Source organism: Xyrauchen texanus, chromosome 33 (genome assembly GCF_025860055.1).
Source record: "Xyrauchen texanus isolate HMW12.3.18 chromosome 33, RBS_HiC_50CHRs, whole genome shotgun sequence".
In the NCBI taxonomy this organism is placed as follows: domain Eukaryota; kingdom Metazoa; phylum Chordata; class Actinopteri; order Cypriniformes; family Catostomidae; genus Xyrauchen; species Xyrauchen texanus.
Window position 1 is genome coordinate 30,392,880 of NC_068308.1, and position 21,218 is coordinate 30,414,097.

General features: G+C 37.9%; 1 protein-coding gene across 5 annotated transcripts in view; it reads left to right on the forward strand.

Annotated features, from left to right (window-relative positions):
• Positions 1-21,218, forward strand: part of LOC127626942 (cytohesin-1) — an 85,130-nt gene that overhangs the window by 46,503 nt on the left and 17,409 nt on the right. For all 5 annotated transcript variants that reach the window (XM_052103090.1, XM_052103088.1, XM_052103089.1 and 2 more), the window contains exon 2: positions 14,520-14,602. In XM_052103090.1, the coding sequence (XP_051959050.1) occupies positions 14,520-14,602 (83 nt within the window). The remainder of the gene's footprint in view (positions 1-14,519; positions 14,603-21,218) is intronic.

Below are 21,218 nucleotides of genomic sequence, written 5' to 3' on the forward strand. Positions count from 1 at the left end.
GTCACATGGTTGTGCTGTGAAAGAACTGCAGGGTGACGCTCTGCTGTGAGTGAGCCCAGAGATGTGCCAGAGCTGGATCCCATTACACATTACTGCTTGCCCCAGTTTAATATCTCGTTTTGGAATTAAATGGGGCATTTTGAAGCTGTGATAATACAGTGATTCCATTCCATTTAGTTATTTTGTGGCTTTTAATATGTGAGAACTTCTAATATATACTTTACTTTGTGACCCTTGCTAGTAAATTGCCAATTTTTTTGCTGCTGTGCCTTTAAGACTTCTATGTTAATAACTTTTTTGAAAGTTACAGTACAGAACCAGTATGTATATATAGTACATACAGCTATTTTCTTTTATATATTAGATTTCTCCCTTTTGAGATTTGATATAACCCTTTTAAATCGTGTCATGCATTTTTACCCGCAACATCATAGAGGAAGATCTGTACCAGATACAAAATGCCCTTAATGGAGAAGGCACAATTTCACAGTACCCTTCCATTTAGACATAGCCTAATTATGTAAAGAGGTCTTTGGCTACACACACACACACACACACACACTAGGGCTGTCAAAATTGCTCAAAAATGACATTCGAATATTCCCTCTAAAAAAAACACATATATTCGAACTATTCGAATATCTGGTTGCGCATTTGGTCAATGACGGCATTACGTCAATAACAGGACAAATTAATACAAAGAGACATAACTATTTGTATAGGTAGTTTATTTAAGTTTAAACATATTTGACAACGTATTACCTACACAAAAACAAGTAAATCAACTAATGGCCAAGACCTCACTCTGCTCGCACGCGCAGGCACTCTTTCTCTCTCTCTCGCCCTCACGCTCTCTGCGCATAACGGTTTAAAAGAACAACAACAATAAACAAATGTTGAGTGCTGATCAAGAGTTTTGTGCAAGCAATATAAGGTCGCGACTCTTGTCCCAAATATAGCAGGCTTCATTCAGTGATTAAAACAAATTATTAACATTAATTGAAGTTTTACAGTATATAGAACCGACATTGAACGCTCCGAGCGAGCTGTGCTGTGGTAAACATGGAACTTTTCCTTGACATGAAACGGTAAATAATCAAACCAGTGGAAGCCTGCAGTGCATGAAACTGCTGTATCTAACCTACCTTATTCATGCAACATCTATTCAGTCAGTACAGTAGCCTTACATTTTAGTCATGTTTCTGTTTAACGTTAAATAAAATGAGGCACACAATTCGAGAAATGTGACAACAAAGACCCCTCAGGCAGCACGCCCACTCGCAAAGCAGACAGCCGCACATCTGCTACAGCGGCGCGTTTTTTCCACATTCGAATATTAATTTTCACCTTCGAATTTCTGTTTTTTAAAACTATTCGAATATATATTCAAATTTAGAATATTCGTTGACAGCCCTAACACACACACTTACAAGCAATAAAGCCGACAAGAGACACCCCACCTCCCCTTCACTCCCAGAAGACTACAGCCACGTGGCAGACGTTTGACACCAATTTAGAGCAGCTTTTCCCCAAAGATATACAGTATATGCTCAAAGGCAAACGTGTGTGTCTCAGTGGTAGTGAAACCTGCTCGCAAGGTTTGCCCAACATTTGACTTGGAAATTAAATGGTACCTTTCACGTGGTGAAAGGTATTGTAGTTTGTATAAAGAGCCTCTGACTACCTTAATACCATGGACCAACATGGAACCTTCTGATCAGCTGAAGTTTCTGAAGTTGTGTAAATGTTGGACAACTCAAGTGCTGGCATGTTTCACATTCTTGCAAAAAAGCTGCAATGTAGGGATGGGCATTTTTAAGTAATTTTGTTAACGAGTACTCTAACTGTCCAATTTACTTGTAAATTATTGTTTGTCAAAAATATTACTAAGAACGATTTCAAAATACGCTTACTTCAACAAACTATGCTTTTCTTTTGGGAGAAAAAATAAAGAACAATGATCTTTAATAATATGTGTGTGTGTATATATATATATATATATATAATTCTTTTTTTTTTAATAACAGTAAAAACCTTTGCACTTAATTGGAGCTTACATAGAAACCAATACTGATGGAATTATGGTAATGCACATATAAAAACTCTGAGTCTACATAAAAAGGCTATCACATTTGTATAATTTCACATGTTATTAGAAAAACTTGTGGTTTTATAAAAATGTGCTCTACTCGTGTTCAGATATTTAACACGTATGAAGGTAAGGAGGAAACTGGGACCGGCTTGACAAACACACAGACATTTAATGACACTTTGCAGTGTTTAAAGTAACAAAAACACACACAGCTGTGTCAAATCATAAACACAGTCAAACACGTGGACAAGCTTCGTATATCTCTCTCTCTCGTCTGCCGTTGTCTCTTCTCCTTAAATACTCCCGCCTCCCCTCGCTGGAACCTCTGCCTATAGACACCGCTCTGCTCTGCCCTGCTCACCACACCGGTCTAATAAGCTTCCGAGTTTCCCGTACCACTTTGCATTTCCTTTCCACCATAAAAACAGATCTTTGTCCATTGGTATGCATGGCTCCAACAAGAACTGAATACCAATAAAGTATAACTCAATAAGAATCAAAATATTAAAAGTATTGCCACATTATATAGTTACTAGTTTTCTATAAGAATTATATTATTATAATTGAGGGGACTTTCTGGCTATTTAAAAAAAAAAGGGACAAACCTTTCAATATCCCCCACCCATATTTGCTGTTTCAATAGGAAATTCATCAACACTGGACATAAAACTCAAATTCAAACCAATATCATGGGGACTTTAAGTCTTTGAAACCCAGATAATGTGTGAAATTCTGTATTTCTTTTTTGTGAATTGTTATCTTTGCTTTTAAATGATAAATTGATACAAAGAACATTTCAGATGAGACTCAATCCAGCTTAGTGACACATATGCAGTTTGTTTGGCCTTAATACCGAGAGTCATTTAGGGCACTTTCACACTGGCAGTTTAGTTCGAAACAGAGCACAGTTCGCATGAAAAATTTGTGAAATCTGAAATGTGAAATCTGTCATGTGGACCGGGGTGCAGAACGAGGTACTGAACCTGAGACTACAGGAGGTGGTCTGATTTCGGTTGTAATGGAACTGTAGCACGATTCGTGTGAATGTGAAAGCAACTCTGACTCGGGTGTGCATTCGTTCAGGAAATAAAGACGACATCATTAGTTTCGACAACACACAAGGATCCACACATTCCTGAAAGTCCCAAAAAAGTAATGACACCACAATGACATATAAGTACAGTCAACAATATAAATATCTATCTATCTATCTATCTATCTATCTATCTATCTATCTATCTATCTATCTATCTATCTATCTATCTATCTATCTATCTATCTATCTATCTATCTATCTATCTATCTATCCACCTTATAAATACTATAAATAAATACTATTATAGGTTATAAATATAGGGTATAATAAGAGATGACAGAGCCGATAACTTCACTTTGGACACGAGTGTGAGTAAGCTTGCAGTGTAAACAAAGATGCAAATGAATTCCTTGGAATCAGCTGTCTCCTCAAAAAACGGTGTTTGCGAGCAGCAGCTAGCCACCTTCCTCTAGACAAATGATGAGTTACGCCATGCAGCGCACATATACGCAATTGTTGTTCACTCTGCTGTGCATAATTGCACTAAAATAAAAAAATAATAAAAAAATAGTATGATGAGTCGTGTTATGTTCACCAATGCGTGTTTGTGATGATGTAAGATGAACGCAAATGAACCAGGGTTCGATAGAATATAGGGAGTGTGAAACCAGTCGCACTTGGAATCAGACCGCAGCAAACATGCCCAGTGTGAAAGCCCCCTTAAGAAATAGTTTTCTTTATTAATTTGATTCAGCCCCTGGAATTTTGCAATTAAAAAACTAGTCCTTTATTGACAATGCGATTTTATTTATTTTTTTTACCGTTTACCGATATGGTGGCCGATATAGTTAATGTTTGAGCTGGAATGAAAACAAACCCTTTCTATGTGGATTTTGCACTGATATGATTATGCAAAGGTACGCAGAATGCTGCTTTCTTAAACAAATATTATTATAAAGAATATTTGACATTATTATTATACATTGCCAACAAATTCTAGAAATGAACAATGAGAAAATAATGAATAAATAAAAATACAATAAATAGCTAAATAAACATCACTAATGTTCTGTATCAGACAGTTGCTGTCCATTTAAATAAAGAATAAATAAAAATACAATAAATAGCTAAATAAACATCAGTAGTACTGTTTAGTATCAGTGAAATGCTGACTATTTTAATACTGCCAGTCAATTTGGGGCAAGTAGTAAAGCAAGAAGCATTTACATCTGCCGAGTCAAGAGATAAACAGCGGCAGCGGTGTTACACCATATTCTGCTATACGAGTTCAGGGAAAACTTTCAAGTTTGGAAAACCAGACTTTTAAATATTACATTTTGTAAATGCAATGGTTTAAGGGGGTACTAGGGCTGGGACGACGCGTCGACGTAATCGATGACGTCGACGCAAAAAATACGTCGACGCAAAATATGCGCGTTGATTCGTCAGACCAAAACAAAGATGGCGGCGCCGGAGAGTAGAAGCAAAACGAGTGGCTCCTCAGACTACCAGAAGTGCAAGGCAGCACGTACTCGTTCATCTAAAGTGTGGGAATTCTTTAATTTAAAAGGAAAAAATTATGTGATATGTCGTCTTTGCAAAATGGAGATGGCTTTCCATTCTAGCACCACGGCAATGCACCAGCACTAGGGCTGGGATGACGTCGACGCCAAAAATACGTCGACGCAAAATATGCGCGTCGAATTGTCAGACCCAAAACAAAGATGGCGGCGCCGGCGCCAACACGAGTGGCTCCTCAGACTATCAGAAGTGCAAGGCGGCATGCACTCGTTCCTCTAAAGTATGGGAATTATTTAATTTAAAAGGAAAAAATTCCGTGATATGTCATCTTTGCAAAATGGAGATGGCCTTCCATTCTAGCGCCACCCGGGAGCAGCCGCAGATGACAGAGCACCGTAAGTTTTTTTTTCAACTCCCCACTTTGCACTCGATGTTGGAGTAAGCTATAATACGTTGTCGACACCTAAAGTTTTCGCTTATAGCTATTAATAATGCGCTTATAGCTATGAATGTCGTGAAAAATACATAGAGGACACTGACAACGCGCTGACAGACAGGACCAAGCAGGTAACATTTAATAAAGTCTCAACTTTCAAATTTGGTCATTCAAAGAAAATTAAACCATAAATAGGCCTACTATTTTGTGGCTCTTTAATGTGTCGTGACAGATTGCCTCAGTTAAAGCTGCTCGTGAACCGATCATCTATTCCTTGGTTAATTTATAGCATCAAATAGGCTAAACATGAATGTAGCCTACATCAGAAGGACTGTTGTTTTAACTGTGGAAAGACGTCAGTACAGTAGCCTACAATCCATTATTCAAATTCAAATCCACCGACGTTAATCTTCTCTCTCCTGACTACTTTGTCGGACAAAAATGGCGTATTATGATTGATTGATCAGATCGCCAGTCAATCAAACTCCGGCAAATGTTTTTTTTTTTACATTTTATACACCCCTACCCCCGATGAAACAGGTATTACCGGTGTTGTCACAAGTCGATTAATCGAATCGAAATCGAATCGGACTGAAAAAATGAATCGTTAGCTTAATCGATGCATCGAAAAAATAATCGCTAGATTAATCGTTTAAAAAATAATCGTTTATCCCAGCCCTAGAGGGTACCAATCTGCGAATCCTGAACAAAACAGTTTGGTGAATGCATGTTTACACATTAGCTTCCACTTTGCTGACAAGCAATGAAAGTAGCTATGTGGTTAGCTAGTTATAAGCTTGTTGTCACAGAGAGCAAAAAATGTACTTTATTTACTTTCAAGCATTGCGTCTCACCAACTAGGTAACAACGTAGCGTAAAATCAACACAACAGATTCAATCCACCACCGCACCTTTGTCTGCTGAGCTGCAAAAAGATGCTCTGACAAAATATAGCTTGCTAATTTAGCAAACAGATTTGATAAACATGAGTGAAATGGTTGTGAGGGACAAGGTTAATGTTAAATTAGTTATATTGAAAAGTGAAAATGATGGGGTATTTGTTTATTAACTTTCTAGTATGTATTTCACAAACTAGTTGGCAACTTACCGAGAAGACACCGCTTAACACTGCACCGCTTAACTCCGCACTGTCTGCAGAACCACCGTCACCAGATGATAAATCGGTCTGGCACTATTAAAGACCCAATAAAATGGCCTACGGATACTGGTTTTCTTTTCTATGTTGATGTATTTATTATTGAAACATTCGGTGGGGAAATATCTAAAAGACGTCCCTTTTTAAAAAAATGGCCAATAGAGCTGTTCAGGTTATAGTCACAAACCTGGAAAAAGTATTAGCAGTTTTGAGTCAGGTTCCCTCTGAATTTTCCTTTTGAGTTTGGATTAAAATAAGTTCTGTGGTTACTTTAATACTTGAACATTTGTTCTACAACATAAATTACATACAATCATACCCCAAATGTGAATTTTTTAAGCCACCGTGTTTAAGCATTTTGCTAACAAGTTGCTACTTCGGTTTTCGTCAGGCACGTTCATTTACATGCTTGTGGTATTTTCTAGCAAAGCATTAGCAACATAAATATTTTTACGCATGGTGGCTTCAAAATTCATTTTTTAGGAAAGTTTTGTTTTGAACAAAACGTCCAAGTATTTTCAAGTAATTTTTACCACAGACCTTATTTTACTCATTAATTTAATTAATTTTATAAAATAACATCACGGCTGTGCAGCTCTATAGGCCATAGGCTGTAGTTATGTTAGCCAAGAAACATGATTTGCCACTTGCTAGTTGGTGGTAGTAGGGGGAGGGGAAGTCTCATTTTAGAAAGCATTTGATTGGACAGAAAACTGTGTAATGCAAGGTGAGTCATCAGTATTTGTATACATTTTTTCAAGAAGAGAAAATAAATTTTTTATAAATAATTGTGTAACTTTAGGTGTAAGATAACATAGAGAGATGGCTTCAAAGCTAATAGACATGGACTAAAATCCACAAAACTCCAATTTTGATTTCAGGTATTTATAAGTACTTCAGGCTACTTTTCTAAGGATGTAAATCAATATTCAAACAATGATTCCAATACATTACACAATGTATATTAGGCTCATGGAATTCTGCAGTTGGCTATGGTTTGTAACTGGCCTATAATGGAGTTACATTCCACCTGATTGATGTTTTTGATTGTTACATCTTATCTCTCTCCCTCTGAAATTATCCTACGTAATGGAGATCCATAAATGCAGCTGCCCACATTCGCTTCCCTACCTGAGTGACCTTTTCCTCATATGCGATTTTTGATTCAGGAACACATGTACTGCGTGTAAACTCCAGTGGTGGAACTAATGGAGATCTGCTGGAGGTTGCACCTCCAATTTATGTGAAATGTCCCTTGGGGGATGGGCTGGTTTTTGGACAGGATTTCTGCAGGACAGGAGTTCAGGAGGGAAATACATGCAGTGCGTTGCCATGGCGATGAACACACACTTAGGGGACTTTCACACTTGGTTCGATTGCCTGTTCCGAACCCGAGTTCGATTGCTCCCCCCTCCCCCCGATAGACTGTGTTCACATTATATATTTGTATCCGAACCGCGGTACGCTTGCGTCATCAAGCTGCAGCTGGTGCGTAATCATGTTTCTTGATAACCGCGAAATGAAAAGGCGTCAAAATTCAATGAATAGACTTGCTCGGTTCACATTTGTTCTTCTTTTTTTTAACCTTTGGTTTTGTTTTCAACATCAAGATACAGAAACACACTTGCGTCTGTCTGCCGCAAAAATACTGAAATCGTTCAAAAGACAGCGGGTCGTCCGCCGAAGACAATTTTTGCGAAGGCAAGCAGAAATCATCTCTCTGCTTGCAGTGCGTGTGTGTGCGTCAATCCCGCTTTTCGTCAAGGTAAGTGTATACACACACGCACGCACGAAAGTAAACCCTTTCCACTCATTTTGAAAGTGACGCGTGTGAGACTGACGACCACATTATACGTCATCAATAGCGGTTCACTTCCGCGGCTTGGTTCGATTGCGTTCATATCAGCAGCGAACCGTACTGGAGTTCACATGAACCGTACCCCAGACCACCTTTTTATGCGGACCCGAGTAAGGGTCGCGAGTGCGCACCTGAGTGCGGAAGACAGCGTTCACATCATCCAAACGAACCGAACTCTGACGTCATTCGAACCGGGGTGCGCACCAAAAGTGCTAGTGTGAAAGCCCCCTTAAAGATGGTAAAGATGAATTCAGAATGGTGGAACAGTATTCGTATCAAAATATACTTCGGCCTGTGTACAGTCAAATGCTTACCTATCAAAGTATACTTAATTTGCCTGACAACGCATGCATATGCGACTGCTATGAGATACCGGACTATTTCTCCTCAGGAGTTTAGACCCATAAAGATGTCTGTATTTTTCGGACTTCAGTTATACAAATGCAGTTATCTCTTGACCTCCTCACACATGTGCTCTTGACTTGCACATCCACTGTTTTTGTTTCTACCTTAGTCTCCTGTAGTTTAGCAGCAAATACATCTTCTTCTAGCAATTCTTCGTGACCGCAAAGGCTCAAATTTGAGTGTTACCACCCACTTGTCAGTGCAAATAATTCTAGGCACATGCTGTGCGTTCAATAGGGATGTAATGGTTCTCTGTAAAAATCCGAAACATATGGTTCGTCACCCACGGTTCTGAAGAAAATAAAGCGCCAAATAGACATGCGCAGTTATAACCTTTGCTAATGCAAAGTACGGTTCATCACCCACGGTTCGGTAAGCATTTGCACCGTGGTTCATCTCAAATTTAATCACGCATCTGGACCATACAGTTTGCCGAAGAAAATAAAGCACCAAATAGACATGCGCAGTTACAACCTTTGCTAATGCAACTGTATCACTCTGTAGACATGCTCTGCCTGTTTAACTTTGGTCAACTTTCTACAGAGAGAAGCTGTACTATTAACCGTAATATGTTAAATCACTTGATGACATCACCGCTCTGTACGCGTTAGTGAGAAGTTCAAAATGGCAAGCTGAGAAAACAAGCCACAAGATAGAGAAGCCTCTGCGTCATTCAAGTCTCCTGTCTTGGAACTTTTTCTTTTTTGCAGTCAGTCACAACAGTGATGGTCATAAAACCTTTACAAAACAGTCACTGTTTTCAGACATGGTTTGACATGAGTCCTGTATACTGATAATACATCGATGTTTGATTATTTATTTATGCTGATATTACCCAAGGATAGATAACACATGGCACACACAGAGCCAAAGTTATATTGCCTTACTCCGTTGATAAAGATATGGGAATTCCGCATATGATTAAAACACTCATGTTGTGTTATGACATCCCTTCTAGGATCCATTTAAACAGCTTCTGAATGTTGAATATATGTTGGATTGTGTATGATATGCACTTTATGTTGATCCATGTAGCATAAATGCAGGTATTAAGTTAAATGTTGAGTTGGTAATTAGGGAAAAAAATTAGTTAAGGACACTGATGAAAATTAACCACGGTTTTATTCAGTAATACTGTAGTAGCCATACAGTAACCATGGTTTTACTATAGTAATATTGTAATGGCCATGACTGAAGTAACAATGACTGCTGTCACCATTGATTTCTTGGCAGAAATCATAGTTTTGATTCAATTAACTGTTTGTTTTACAACAGTAACACTGTAGATTCTGGATAGTAACCATGATTTAACTATAGTATTGTAACCATGACAGTAACCATGTGAATTTTGTGGTTACTATGATTTTACTACCAATACCATGGTTAAGCTATGGTTACTGTAGTAAAACCATGGTGATTTGTAGTGAGGGTAAATCTTTTGATGTGTTTTTTACCAAATAGAATATTATTCTTTGGATTTGGCAGTAATATATATTTTTTCTGAACTTAACAAATAACAAAAAAAATGTCCATCAAACTATATGTTTTTTGGCACATATTCTGAAGCCAATCCAGTTGAGAACCACTGCTGTATTTCGAGGAGGGTGTGTCTTTATAACAATTGTGACCTTCCCATCAGCTAATGGTCCTGTTTTGTCAGGGGCGGATGGTTTGTGATCTGTTACTATGGTTGCAGCAGGAGATATCCATGGCTACCTCGCCATTGTGTTAGTGTGAATGGATCAAGGAATTAATTAGTCCTCCAGATCCACTACAGGCAAATAATAGGGTCTCAGTAGAGCTTGAGCAATATCAGAATGCAGTTCAGGCCACCAGGAAGGGCTTTAATAAGGTCACCTGAAAGGTGAGGGTCATCATATCATATGACATAGTGTCTTTGTATTTATTTGGGGTCGGCTGATCATATGGCTGTAAAACGTCAGGGTAGAGTGTAAATGTCACACACTTCTTTATCAGTGTTTCAGTAATGGCAGAATCGAAAGAATATTATTTATTAATTTTTTTAATAGCTCTGATGGACTGTAGCCTCAAAAGCCCCTTGTTGTTGTAGACCCCCGATCCATTAAAGAGACAAATGACCTCTGTAATGACCACTGCCAATCATGTTTCAAATACACATTCTGCTATAAGATCAATTTGGAAAAGGTTAAACCAAGCACTCTGTCTATGATTAATAAAAAATAAAAAAGTCAATATCATCAATGGCTTTCCTGAGATGTTTTGTCCATGTAGCAAATACAAATCTTATAAAATGTTATCCATTTAGATAATGATTAAAAAGCTAAAATTCACAAAGTCTAAAACACATCCTAGGTTCATACACTACATGGCCAAAAGTATGTGGACACCCAAACATCATACTCTAGGGCTGAACGATTTGGACAAAAAAATCTTATTGTGTTTATTTGGAAAAAATATTGCGATTTAAACTGCCATGGAATTATTAGCTTTAAAAATAACTTTGTAAGTGTTTTCTTTTGGTAAAAAAAATGAGTCGTGGACAGACATGCGCTACTGCCAATAGAAATAATGTTCAAGAAAGGATGTTCACATTTGATTCAATAAAAAACAAATACAGTGAAACATAGAGGGAGGAAAACAGATTCACATCACCTTTACATTGTATCTTTTCACTATGTACCTTTTTGCCCACTTTGTGATAGGGTCTCAGCCCACTTTTTTGGAACCTAATAATAAGCCATTATTAAGTTAAGAAATTATTATGGAAATATATTTTTGTAACGACAACAAAAACTATAATAATAATAATAATAATAATAATTATTATTATTATTATTATAAAACAGTACCACAATTATGTAAGAATTTCCTAACCTGCAAAGGGCATTGCTTTGCAGTCTGATTAAACCCTTTAGCCTTCATTTTGGTGGAACAATGAAGGAGGATGTTTTTTGAGTTGACAATGGCCTTTTACTGCTGAGAAATGCTCTTATCCACTTTTCTGTCCGCAATAACCCAGAGTTATGAGGTTACTTTAGATAATTTGGAATAACACAATGTGCAATCAGTGAATCTAGAGGGCTGTAAATATAACACATTCAGCTCTTTAGCCTTATGCATACAGAGAACAAAGCTGAGCACTTACAGTAAGCGCAGCGAGCAGCACATGCAGTGTTTATTTATTTTTTTTAATTGCAGCCCTTGCCGTTTGATAATAGCACTGTCAAATCGTGATTTTGATTTTATTTTGATTAATAGTTCAGCCCTACCATAATGTGCTTTTTGAACATTTAATTTTAAAACCTTGTCATTAATAGGAATTTGTTCCTGTCTTTGCTGCAATAACAGCTTCCACTCATGAAAATGTTGTCTATATTGTTGTAACATTACTGTAGGGATGAACCATTTCATGCTGGAACAGAAAAGGGCCCCATTCTGCAAAAAATTTTTAAGGAGATGCATGTCTGTTGATTTTATTTTGCACCTATTATTAATGGGTGTGGGTAAAATAACCAACCCCATTTATTAGAAAGGGGTGTCCACTTACTTTTGGCCATGTAGTGGGTATGCTGTTTTAATATTTTAATTGTATTTAATAATATATCTTTATTTTTAATCTAATGCACAAATTCTGGAAAGCAGCTCACTTTGACATCAGCCAAAGCAAGCAGAATTCTTGGGATGTTGGCACTCAGACCTGTATTGAACATACTCTAGTGCTCTTAAGCACTGCCCCCAATCCACTGTCTGTACAAACATATGATAGTAGCCAGCCAGCCCCAGGAACTGTCTTAACTCCTTTTTGTTCTTTTGTCTCGGGAAGGCTGCAATTGCTGCGGTTTTATCAATTTAGGGCCGCACCTGCCCGTGGCCCAAGTGGAAGCCCAGATACCATACCTCCATCTGCCCAATTGCGCACTTCTTCTGTTTTGCCGTGAGCCACACTCAATGTCCTCAGGACAGCCCTCAGATGTTGCAGGTGCCGCTGCCAATCATAGCAGCATAAGCAACGTGCAGTCTGATGACTCATCCATGAGCAGCTGGAACATAGCTGGAGCCCTAAAAAACTGAATGGAAGTGTCATGAATTGCTGTGTGGAGAAGGCCGTTTTCTCACTGGATATTGGGGTTAAGGGGGTTTGCCAATAGCCTTTTGTCAAATCCAGTGTCGAATAAAAATTAGCTGTGCATAACCGATCGAGCAGTTCATCAATACAAGGCATTGGATATGCATCAAATTTAGACACTGCATTTTCCTTTCGATAATCAATACAGAGCCAGAACGACCCGTCGCTTTTAGGAACCAGCACTACCGGGCTGGACCAGTCACTGTGGAATTCTTCTATTACTCATCTCAAGCATTGCATCCAGTTCTTCTCATACCACTTTTTTCTTGTGCTTGGGAAATCGGTAGGGACGAGAGTGCACCACTACCCCGGGTATAGTCTTGATGTGGTGCTGTATGAGGTTTGTAAGACCAGGTAGAGGCAACAACATATCTGCAAATTCTTTCTGCAATTTAGCCACGTCTGTGAGTTTAGATGTTGAGAGGTGGTCTCCACAAGTGTGAGATGATTGGCTTTTAAGTTCACTTCCGGCCCAAGCTCCGTCCTCTCCGGAACCAGCGTCGCCAATGTCACAGGGACTGCCTCCCTCCATAATTTCAGGAGGTTGAGATGGTATATTTGAGTGCGTCACCTAATCGAGATCTCCTACTCGTCGTGTGACCTCAAAGGGCCCTTGCCACTTGGCGATTCATTTGGAGCTCATGGTTGGGATTAATATAAGCGCTTTGTATCCCGGTGCAAATTCCCATAGCCAAGCTCACCTATCATACAGCTGGCTTTAGCATTCTTGAGCTTTTAGCAAATTCTCCTGTGTTAGTTGACCCAAAGTGTGGACTTGTGCTCTAACATCACATGCATACTGAATTTCATTTTTACTGTTTGAAGGTCCCTCCTCCCAAGCTTCCCGCATGACGTCAAGCATGCCACACGGCCAACGTACATACAACAGCTCGAATGGGAAAACTCTGTGGAGGCTTGGGGGACCTCTCGGACTTCAAATAACAGGGGTTCGAGCCACTTATCCCAATTTCTAGCACCCTCGTGCACAAACTTATGAATCCGAGGATACAGGGCGGGGCGAGTTGGGTTAGAGAGAGAGAGAAACATGAAAATAAACAAAACATAAGCCTAAACATTTCTTAAAATTTGCAACCCTTATCCTGACATCCTGAAAAAAGACAACAGCTTACACCATGACCAGGCACAGCGCAATAAAGCAACAAGCAGTGAAAGCTATCTCTTCCATGCAAGTCTATTAAATACTTGGTTTCTATGGAGCACAGCAGTCAGGTTTCAGAAGTAAAAATATCATTTCTTTTCTCCATAGGCAAATAGATTTTATTGACAACTTGACCTGTGTATATACTTCTGTTGAAGCCATCAGTCTGCGTTATTTTAACATTTATTTTTAAATTGCAAACTTTTGGTGAAGAAGATGTTAAGTACACAGTCTTGTATCTTTGTTCTTTGTCTTTTTGTTCAGTTTTCAAATACTTTTTCATTTAAAATCAAAGTTTGAAATGTTGACGTGATGGCTGAAAAAAATGGTCGGGCACTGTGGCACTCAATTTCTGTGGCATCTCGCCAAGTAATCCCACTCACTGTGAAATCTCATTGGCCCAAATTCCTGCATTTCAAAGCTGTATATCAGATGCTTATATAAACAACACTGGTGTGTTTTTCTGAGTATTGATTGCTGAGTAGCCTTGCGTCTCGAAGGCTTTGCATTGCCTCAGGCAATTTACTTCTTGTTTCCTGCATCCCATCTTGTTTTTTGTTGCTGTCTAAACTTTTTTCCATTACACATTCTTTCTTAAGCTTAACATCAGTTTTTGTCCTCAGTATTGTATCACTAAATGTAAAAAAAAAAATGTTTGGGTCAAGAGGCCACTGCTTGGCTGTTTGCTTATTTGTTTGTGTTTGTGCATCTGAATGCTCATTGTTTGCTTTTGTTTGTTTCAACAAAGTGCCGGATGACCTGACGCCAGAGGAGAAGCAGGACCTGGAAAACATTAGGAGACGTAAACAGGAGCTGCTCGAGGACATACAGGTAATATCTCCATATCATTCCTCATTATACACATGTTCATCAGACAAAGGCACAATCACTACTACTGCTTCGGCTGACATGACTCTTTCATAATTCTCTTTTTCTGCCCCAAAACTGTATTAAACACTAGATACATAAAACATTAGATAATTTACTATTTATTAAGATCAGCTTCAGCTAGTGTTGCTAGTTTTGACTAAGAGTTCACTTAAGTTTAACCATTGATTTGGTCACATTTTATGTAGCCACATACATTTTAAAAATTAAACAAACATGCCTCTTCACAGTTCACTTTAATTCACTAATAGCAATATGATAAAGACACCAATGTTCAATATATACATTTATTAACATTAATAATAAACAGTTTTCTGACAAGTAATATAGTATTTGCCTAACTATAGGCCGCTTACGGTTGCCAAACAATGTAGCATTTTACCGCATTAATACAGAATGCGTGGTCACATGTGTGACTTTATCTGCGTTTTACAACAGCTTTGAATGCGCTCATCCAATCAGAATTTCGGGTCAGAACCATGCATTTTATAAAAATGAATTTTTGAACATGTTTTAAGAAGAGGGCCTTAAATTACACTTAACGTGCGAGGAGGCGAAAGCATCAACAATGCTATCGAAGATTGTGGATGCTCTGACGTAGTTGATATAGGCGGCAACATTCGTTCGGAATGCTTGGTTTTGTGAACTATATTTAAAGGGGCTGGAAAACATCCAGACATGTCGACAGGTATCTTTTTGCCGACCTATCACAAGTAACGTATATCCTCATGAAATAATTTAAACGTGAAAGTAAGAAATTGATCGATGGCAGAAAGTAATTAAAATGATGGTTGTTTGTTACCAAAATAAACAAAATAAAATACATATATCCTTGTAAGAAAACAGAGACAGATCGTATATTACGGGAAATCCCCCCACGGCTATAATTAGTTTCTCCTCAATTTTGTCTTTGGAACTATTGTTTGGTGGAAACCAAAGTTTACACTGTTGTGTTCTCTAGACTTCGCTAGGGCGGAGCACATCTGTATTCCAATAGATTGCCGCCGAACCGCATCAAAGCTCATTACTATAATGTTGCCCTCACTTACACTTTCCTCTGATGCCCACAACGCCCAAGACGGGCCGGCCACGGATGCGCCTCTTCTCGCCGCCAAGAGACGCTGGCTGCAATAGAAAATGAATGACTTCCGGTCGATTTGACGCTCTCCACGCCTCTGTCTGAACGCAACATTAAGCTGCACTAATAAAGTAGATTAACATCAAAGGTCTCTATGGATTAAGGCCCAACTTTTATCTTGCTGATGTTAGTGTTGTGTTTATACGTTTTAACCCAACAGTTTGGGCTGAATGACACCTCATCTAGGAATTGCCCTTGTGGGGAGAGTGGGTAAAACTGGCTCTTTTTTTCTCTTTTGAACTGTCAGATATCTAATAATTATACTAATAATATCACAAAATCAACTTTATGCCTATCTATCCCCCTCTTTCTTTGCCCTGGGCAAGGCAAATGAACCTGTAGAGAACTGGAATGGGATCAGGTTTGATGGTTTCTAGGTGACTGCTTCTTTGACCCTGGCTGTACAGATTCAATACAGGATTGATGGGATGTGCCACACTGAGACAGAGACTGTAACAGCTGGCTCTGGGATAGAACGGAATGCAAATTCAATTGTGCTAATTCTATTATTATAATTGGAATGTCAACCATTAATGCCTCTGCCAACCACTCGTCCCTTAAATTACTTGAGCAATTGAGTAAACTACCAAATTAAGTTTGGTGATATATCTATATACACTTGCGGCCAAAAGTTTGGAATAATGTACAGATTTTGCTGTTTCATAAGTTACTTTAAAATTGTTACTTTAGTTCACCAACGTGGCATTCAACTGATCACAAAGTATAGTCAGAACATCACTGATGTAAAAAACAACACCATCACTATTTGAAAAAAGTAATTTTTTTTATCAAATCTAGACAGGCCCCATTTCCATCAGCCATCACTCCAAACACCTTATCCTTGGGTAATCGTGCTAAATTAATTTGGTACTAGAAGATCACTTGCCATTATATCAAACACAACTGAAAGCTATTAGGGCCGTTAAATTAAACTTATCATTGTCAATTATTGTTTTGGGAAATGAATCCTTGAAATAGCCCAAAAACTGAAGATTACATACAAAGGTGTACACTACAGTCTTCAAAGACAAAGGACAACTGGCTCTAACAAGGACAGAAAAAGATGTGGAAGGCCAGATGTACTACTAAACAAGAGGATAAGTACATCAGAGTCTCTAGTTTGAGAAATGGATGCCTTACATGTCCTCAGCTGACAGCTTCATTGAATTCTACCCACTCAACACCAGTTTCATGTAAAAGAGTAAAGAGAAGACACAGGGGTGCAGGCCTTATGGGAAGAATTACAAAGAAAAAGCCACTTTTGAAACGGAAATCAAAAAGAAAATGTTTGACTGGGCAAAGAAACACAGATATTGGACAACAGATAATTGGAAAAGAGTGTTATGGATCTTAACCCCATTGAGCTTTTGTGGATCAGCTACACTGTAAGGTACGTGAGAAGTGCCCAACAAGACAGCCACATCTATGGCAAGTGTTACAGGAAGCGTGGGGTGAAATGTCACCAGAGTATCTGGACAAACTGACAGCTAGAATGCCAAGGATCTGCAAAGCTGTCTTTGCTGCACGTGGAGGATTTTTTGATGAGAACTATTTGTAGTTTAATTAAAACATTTTTCAAATTGTAATAGTAATTTTTCACATTATTAATGTCCTGACTGTGCATTGTGACCACTTGAATGCCACTTTGGTGAATAAAAGTAAAAAAAAATGTCCATAAGAGAAAAATCTGTACATTATTGCAAAATTTTGGCCGCCAGTGTATGTCTAATAACCTTCCTTAAATTAGATGTTTTAATGCATTTCCGTGGTTAAATATTGATTAGGCTGTCAATAGGGCTGGGTATCGATCGGGGTGTCGATTTTATTCAATTCTGATTCACAAGCTCTTGATTCAATTTGATTCTGATTTCAAAAATAAATTCTCTCTCAGCCTATGCTATAAATTAAACAGGGAACATTCTAACTTGGTACATTGCAAAAATATTCATTTTATATAGCTAAACTAAAATAAACTTAAAAGTGAAAGATTTATCTAGGGATTTAAAAAATTTAAATCCGGATTGAAGATCGCGATTAATCGAAAAATCTGTATTTTTACCTAGCCCTAGTTGCCAAATTAATTTATTGTTTATATTTTTCTGGCCACTACAGTATATATATATACTAAAAATACATTATAGTATTTATATTTTTCCTCTTGGTCAGTGTGGCAGGGTGGGGAAGTGCCGGGCCGTGATGCTGCAAACTAATCAGGCTGATCAAGCCCGAGAGGGATAAAGGTGACCGTAGGTGGCAGTTCGAGAGAGAGAGAGAGAGCGAGAGAGAGAGAACTACAGGCAGCTGCCCTGCATGTGTTTGTTTTTGTGTCTTTTTGTTTAAGTTTATTATTAAACTATTATTTATATTGTCAAGCCGGTTCTCTCCTCCTTGCCATTGAACTTTGTTACAGTCAGCTTTTAAGATCACTGGGTCTTAATTATCATTTCTACGCAGATGACACACAGTTATACATTTGTTCTAAACCTGGTGAAAATCTGGCAGAAGCCTTTTTTTTCAAACTGCATTTCTGAAATAAAAACTTGGATGTCTCAAAATGTTCTTTGTCTTACCAGTAATAAGTTATGCTTATTTGATCTCCTCACCAGTTTCGGAAGGCTGGCTCCTTAACTCTGTCCATTGAGGGCTCAGTTTTGGAACTTCAATCAAAAATTTAAAATCTGGGTGTTTTATATTTGATGAAAATTTGTTATTTGATCCACATGCAAAAAAAAATACTGTTAAAACATAATTTTATCATCTCTGAAAAATTGCAAGGCTGCACCTATGTTATATTCTTTGTTGCTGAAAAGCTGATCAATACTTTCGTCTTCTCTCCCATTGATATTGCAATTCTCTCCTTGCTGGAGTCGGAGATGGAGATGCATGTTTTATCCATTTGTATTAAGCTGTGTATTTTTATATTTTATTTTTCCTTTCTATGTAAAGCGCCTTGAGAGGCCTCTTTAAAGGTGCTATATAAAAGTTTATTATTATTATATATGCGCAATTTGTTTTGTTTACATTCTGAATTCATGACACTAATGCGCCAACAGGCAATACATGGCCATAATATGTGCCAATTACACTCTGTTATTGTAATTAATGCTGACACTGATACTACTGCAAAGATGGGTGTATAAACGAGTGTTAATGGGAAAAATACAGACACAAGAATGATGATAGGAGAATCTAATCTTATGATGGGCAGATGTGTGAATGGCTTTCACTGAAGAAGGCATATGAGTGAAGCAGCATATAAAACAAAAGTAAATGGGCACTTAAGAGAATTTGAGTAGGTTTGATTATTTTTGTAGACTAATAAAAATAATGCATGACAAGTTCTTGGAAAATCTCTACACAAAGGATCGTACAGATGTAGGTAAGTTTGAACCAGCTCACTAATTACTCTTAGCATTTATGATGACTGAGCTCAAGGTCACGCCTACCAATAACGGGGACCAATGGCAGTAAGAAGATTTGTATCAGGCAGTATGAAATTTTACTGAAAGTTTACCCAGTAATTGTACACCCAGTTTATTACGAACCACCAATAAGAATGCAAAAACATATTTTGGCCAGATTTAGTTCTAAATGATGACATACCCATTCGTTCTTCAATTTCATATGAAGTATATCAGGGCCTTAATACTCTTAATGAGGAGCCATATGATGCTACCTATGGAGGGCATGAGAGGCCCACCCACAGGCACTACCTGATCTGGAATATGCAAGGCTGCCTTCGGGCTGTGGGGTGGTACAGCGTGCTTGATGTGTCTTCTGGTCATAAGATCTGTGTGAGGTATATGTACATGTTTGAAAGAGAGAGAAACATAGAAGAGAAGGTCTTTAGATGGCCTTAAAACAAAGTATTCAGATCAGCATTTCTCAAAATAACATTGCTGGTTTTGTATAGTATTCAAAGGGCTCCAAGTCTGAAACCACATTTAAAATCTGTGATCAAAATCTAATTTAAACTTGGAAATTAACAAAGTTTTTGGATTTTGAAAAATGTGAAACAAATGTACAGTTTGTAATGTAAAATGATTTTAAATATTTAAGATTCTGCCCTATTTCTAGGTTACTGATAAAATAAGCAAATTTGTACAATAAACTAAGCAACTCCTTTGTACTAAAGGTCAGATTTCTTTGCTTCCATTGAAGCAAACAAGATGCTCTTTAAAACATTCTCAGATCATTTTGGGAAAACAGGTTAATAATAGGTGCCATTAATATTTTCACAAACTGCCAGCTAGAGTGCATGCTGTCATTTAATCCAAATGTAAAACTTTTCATTCCAATAGATATGCTACTATTATAAAATAATTTGTGATGAACAATAGAAACATTTTACTTGTGGTCTTAGATTTATGAACCCCACTGTAACTATAAACACTTATACATGGCAACTCATAGTCTGGCCTGAAACAGGTCAGCTATGCAGTAATGTCATTCCTTTCAAGTACAAGAGACTAGACAGAACTTTAGTTCTCATGTACAAGTAAACATCTGTCATTTCCCAGAGTGCTTCTCTAAGTTTCACTACAATAACTGTTCAGTTTGAAAATCGACGCTTGACTGTCTGAGCTAAACGCCTTTTGATCGTGCTTGCTGAACCAGAAGTGTCCGGGTATTTAGCAGGTCCAATCTGGCTCAGTCTTCCCTGTTCAGTGCTACATGCCGCAGGCTCTGAAGGTCAGTTATTGATGATACCATTGCCGCTGTTGTTCCAGTTTGGGTTAGTGGGAGCTGATCAATGCTTGGTGTGTGATAGCACGTTTCTCGATCATTAGGTGCTCTTTAGCTTGTTATAGTTGTATGTTCTGAAAATATGAAATATTTGAGCAAATTTCTGGCATTTGCAGCTACAGATTTCTGAGAAATACAGACTGTTGAGGAATAAGGTTGACCGAAATGGGTTTTCATTTGCTGATTTAAGTAACTGAAGAGCAGGATGGCCAACACAATAAAATTGCATTGGCCAAAAAATGCACCTTTTCTGTTTTCAAATATTTGAGTGAATTTTGGGTAAATATTCTGTAAAATACAATTTCACATTTAATTTAACCTGTTTTGTCTGTTTTATTAAATGTATCAGTCTGTCTTTAGTAAGGAGTTAAACATTGAAGCATTTACAACCACTTTCATTGGAAATAATGCTGATATTATGTTCAGTTTGGTTGATTTAAGTTCAGTATATCGATCATTTGTTAAGAAAATTGTTTCATCTATAGTGAGGATAAGGGAATTTCATATGCTGTACTTAAATTTAGTTATTTAGTGAAATGACTTTATGTGCCTATTTTGTTACTGGTTAGGTGATTGGTTGGTTTCTCATGTTATGTTTGTCTAATGAAGACAAAGTGCCCGATTTATAATGACTGAACTGCCAAGCTAAACCAATCTGTCTCCATAGAGCCCTGC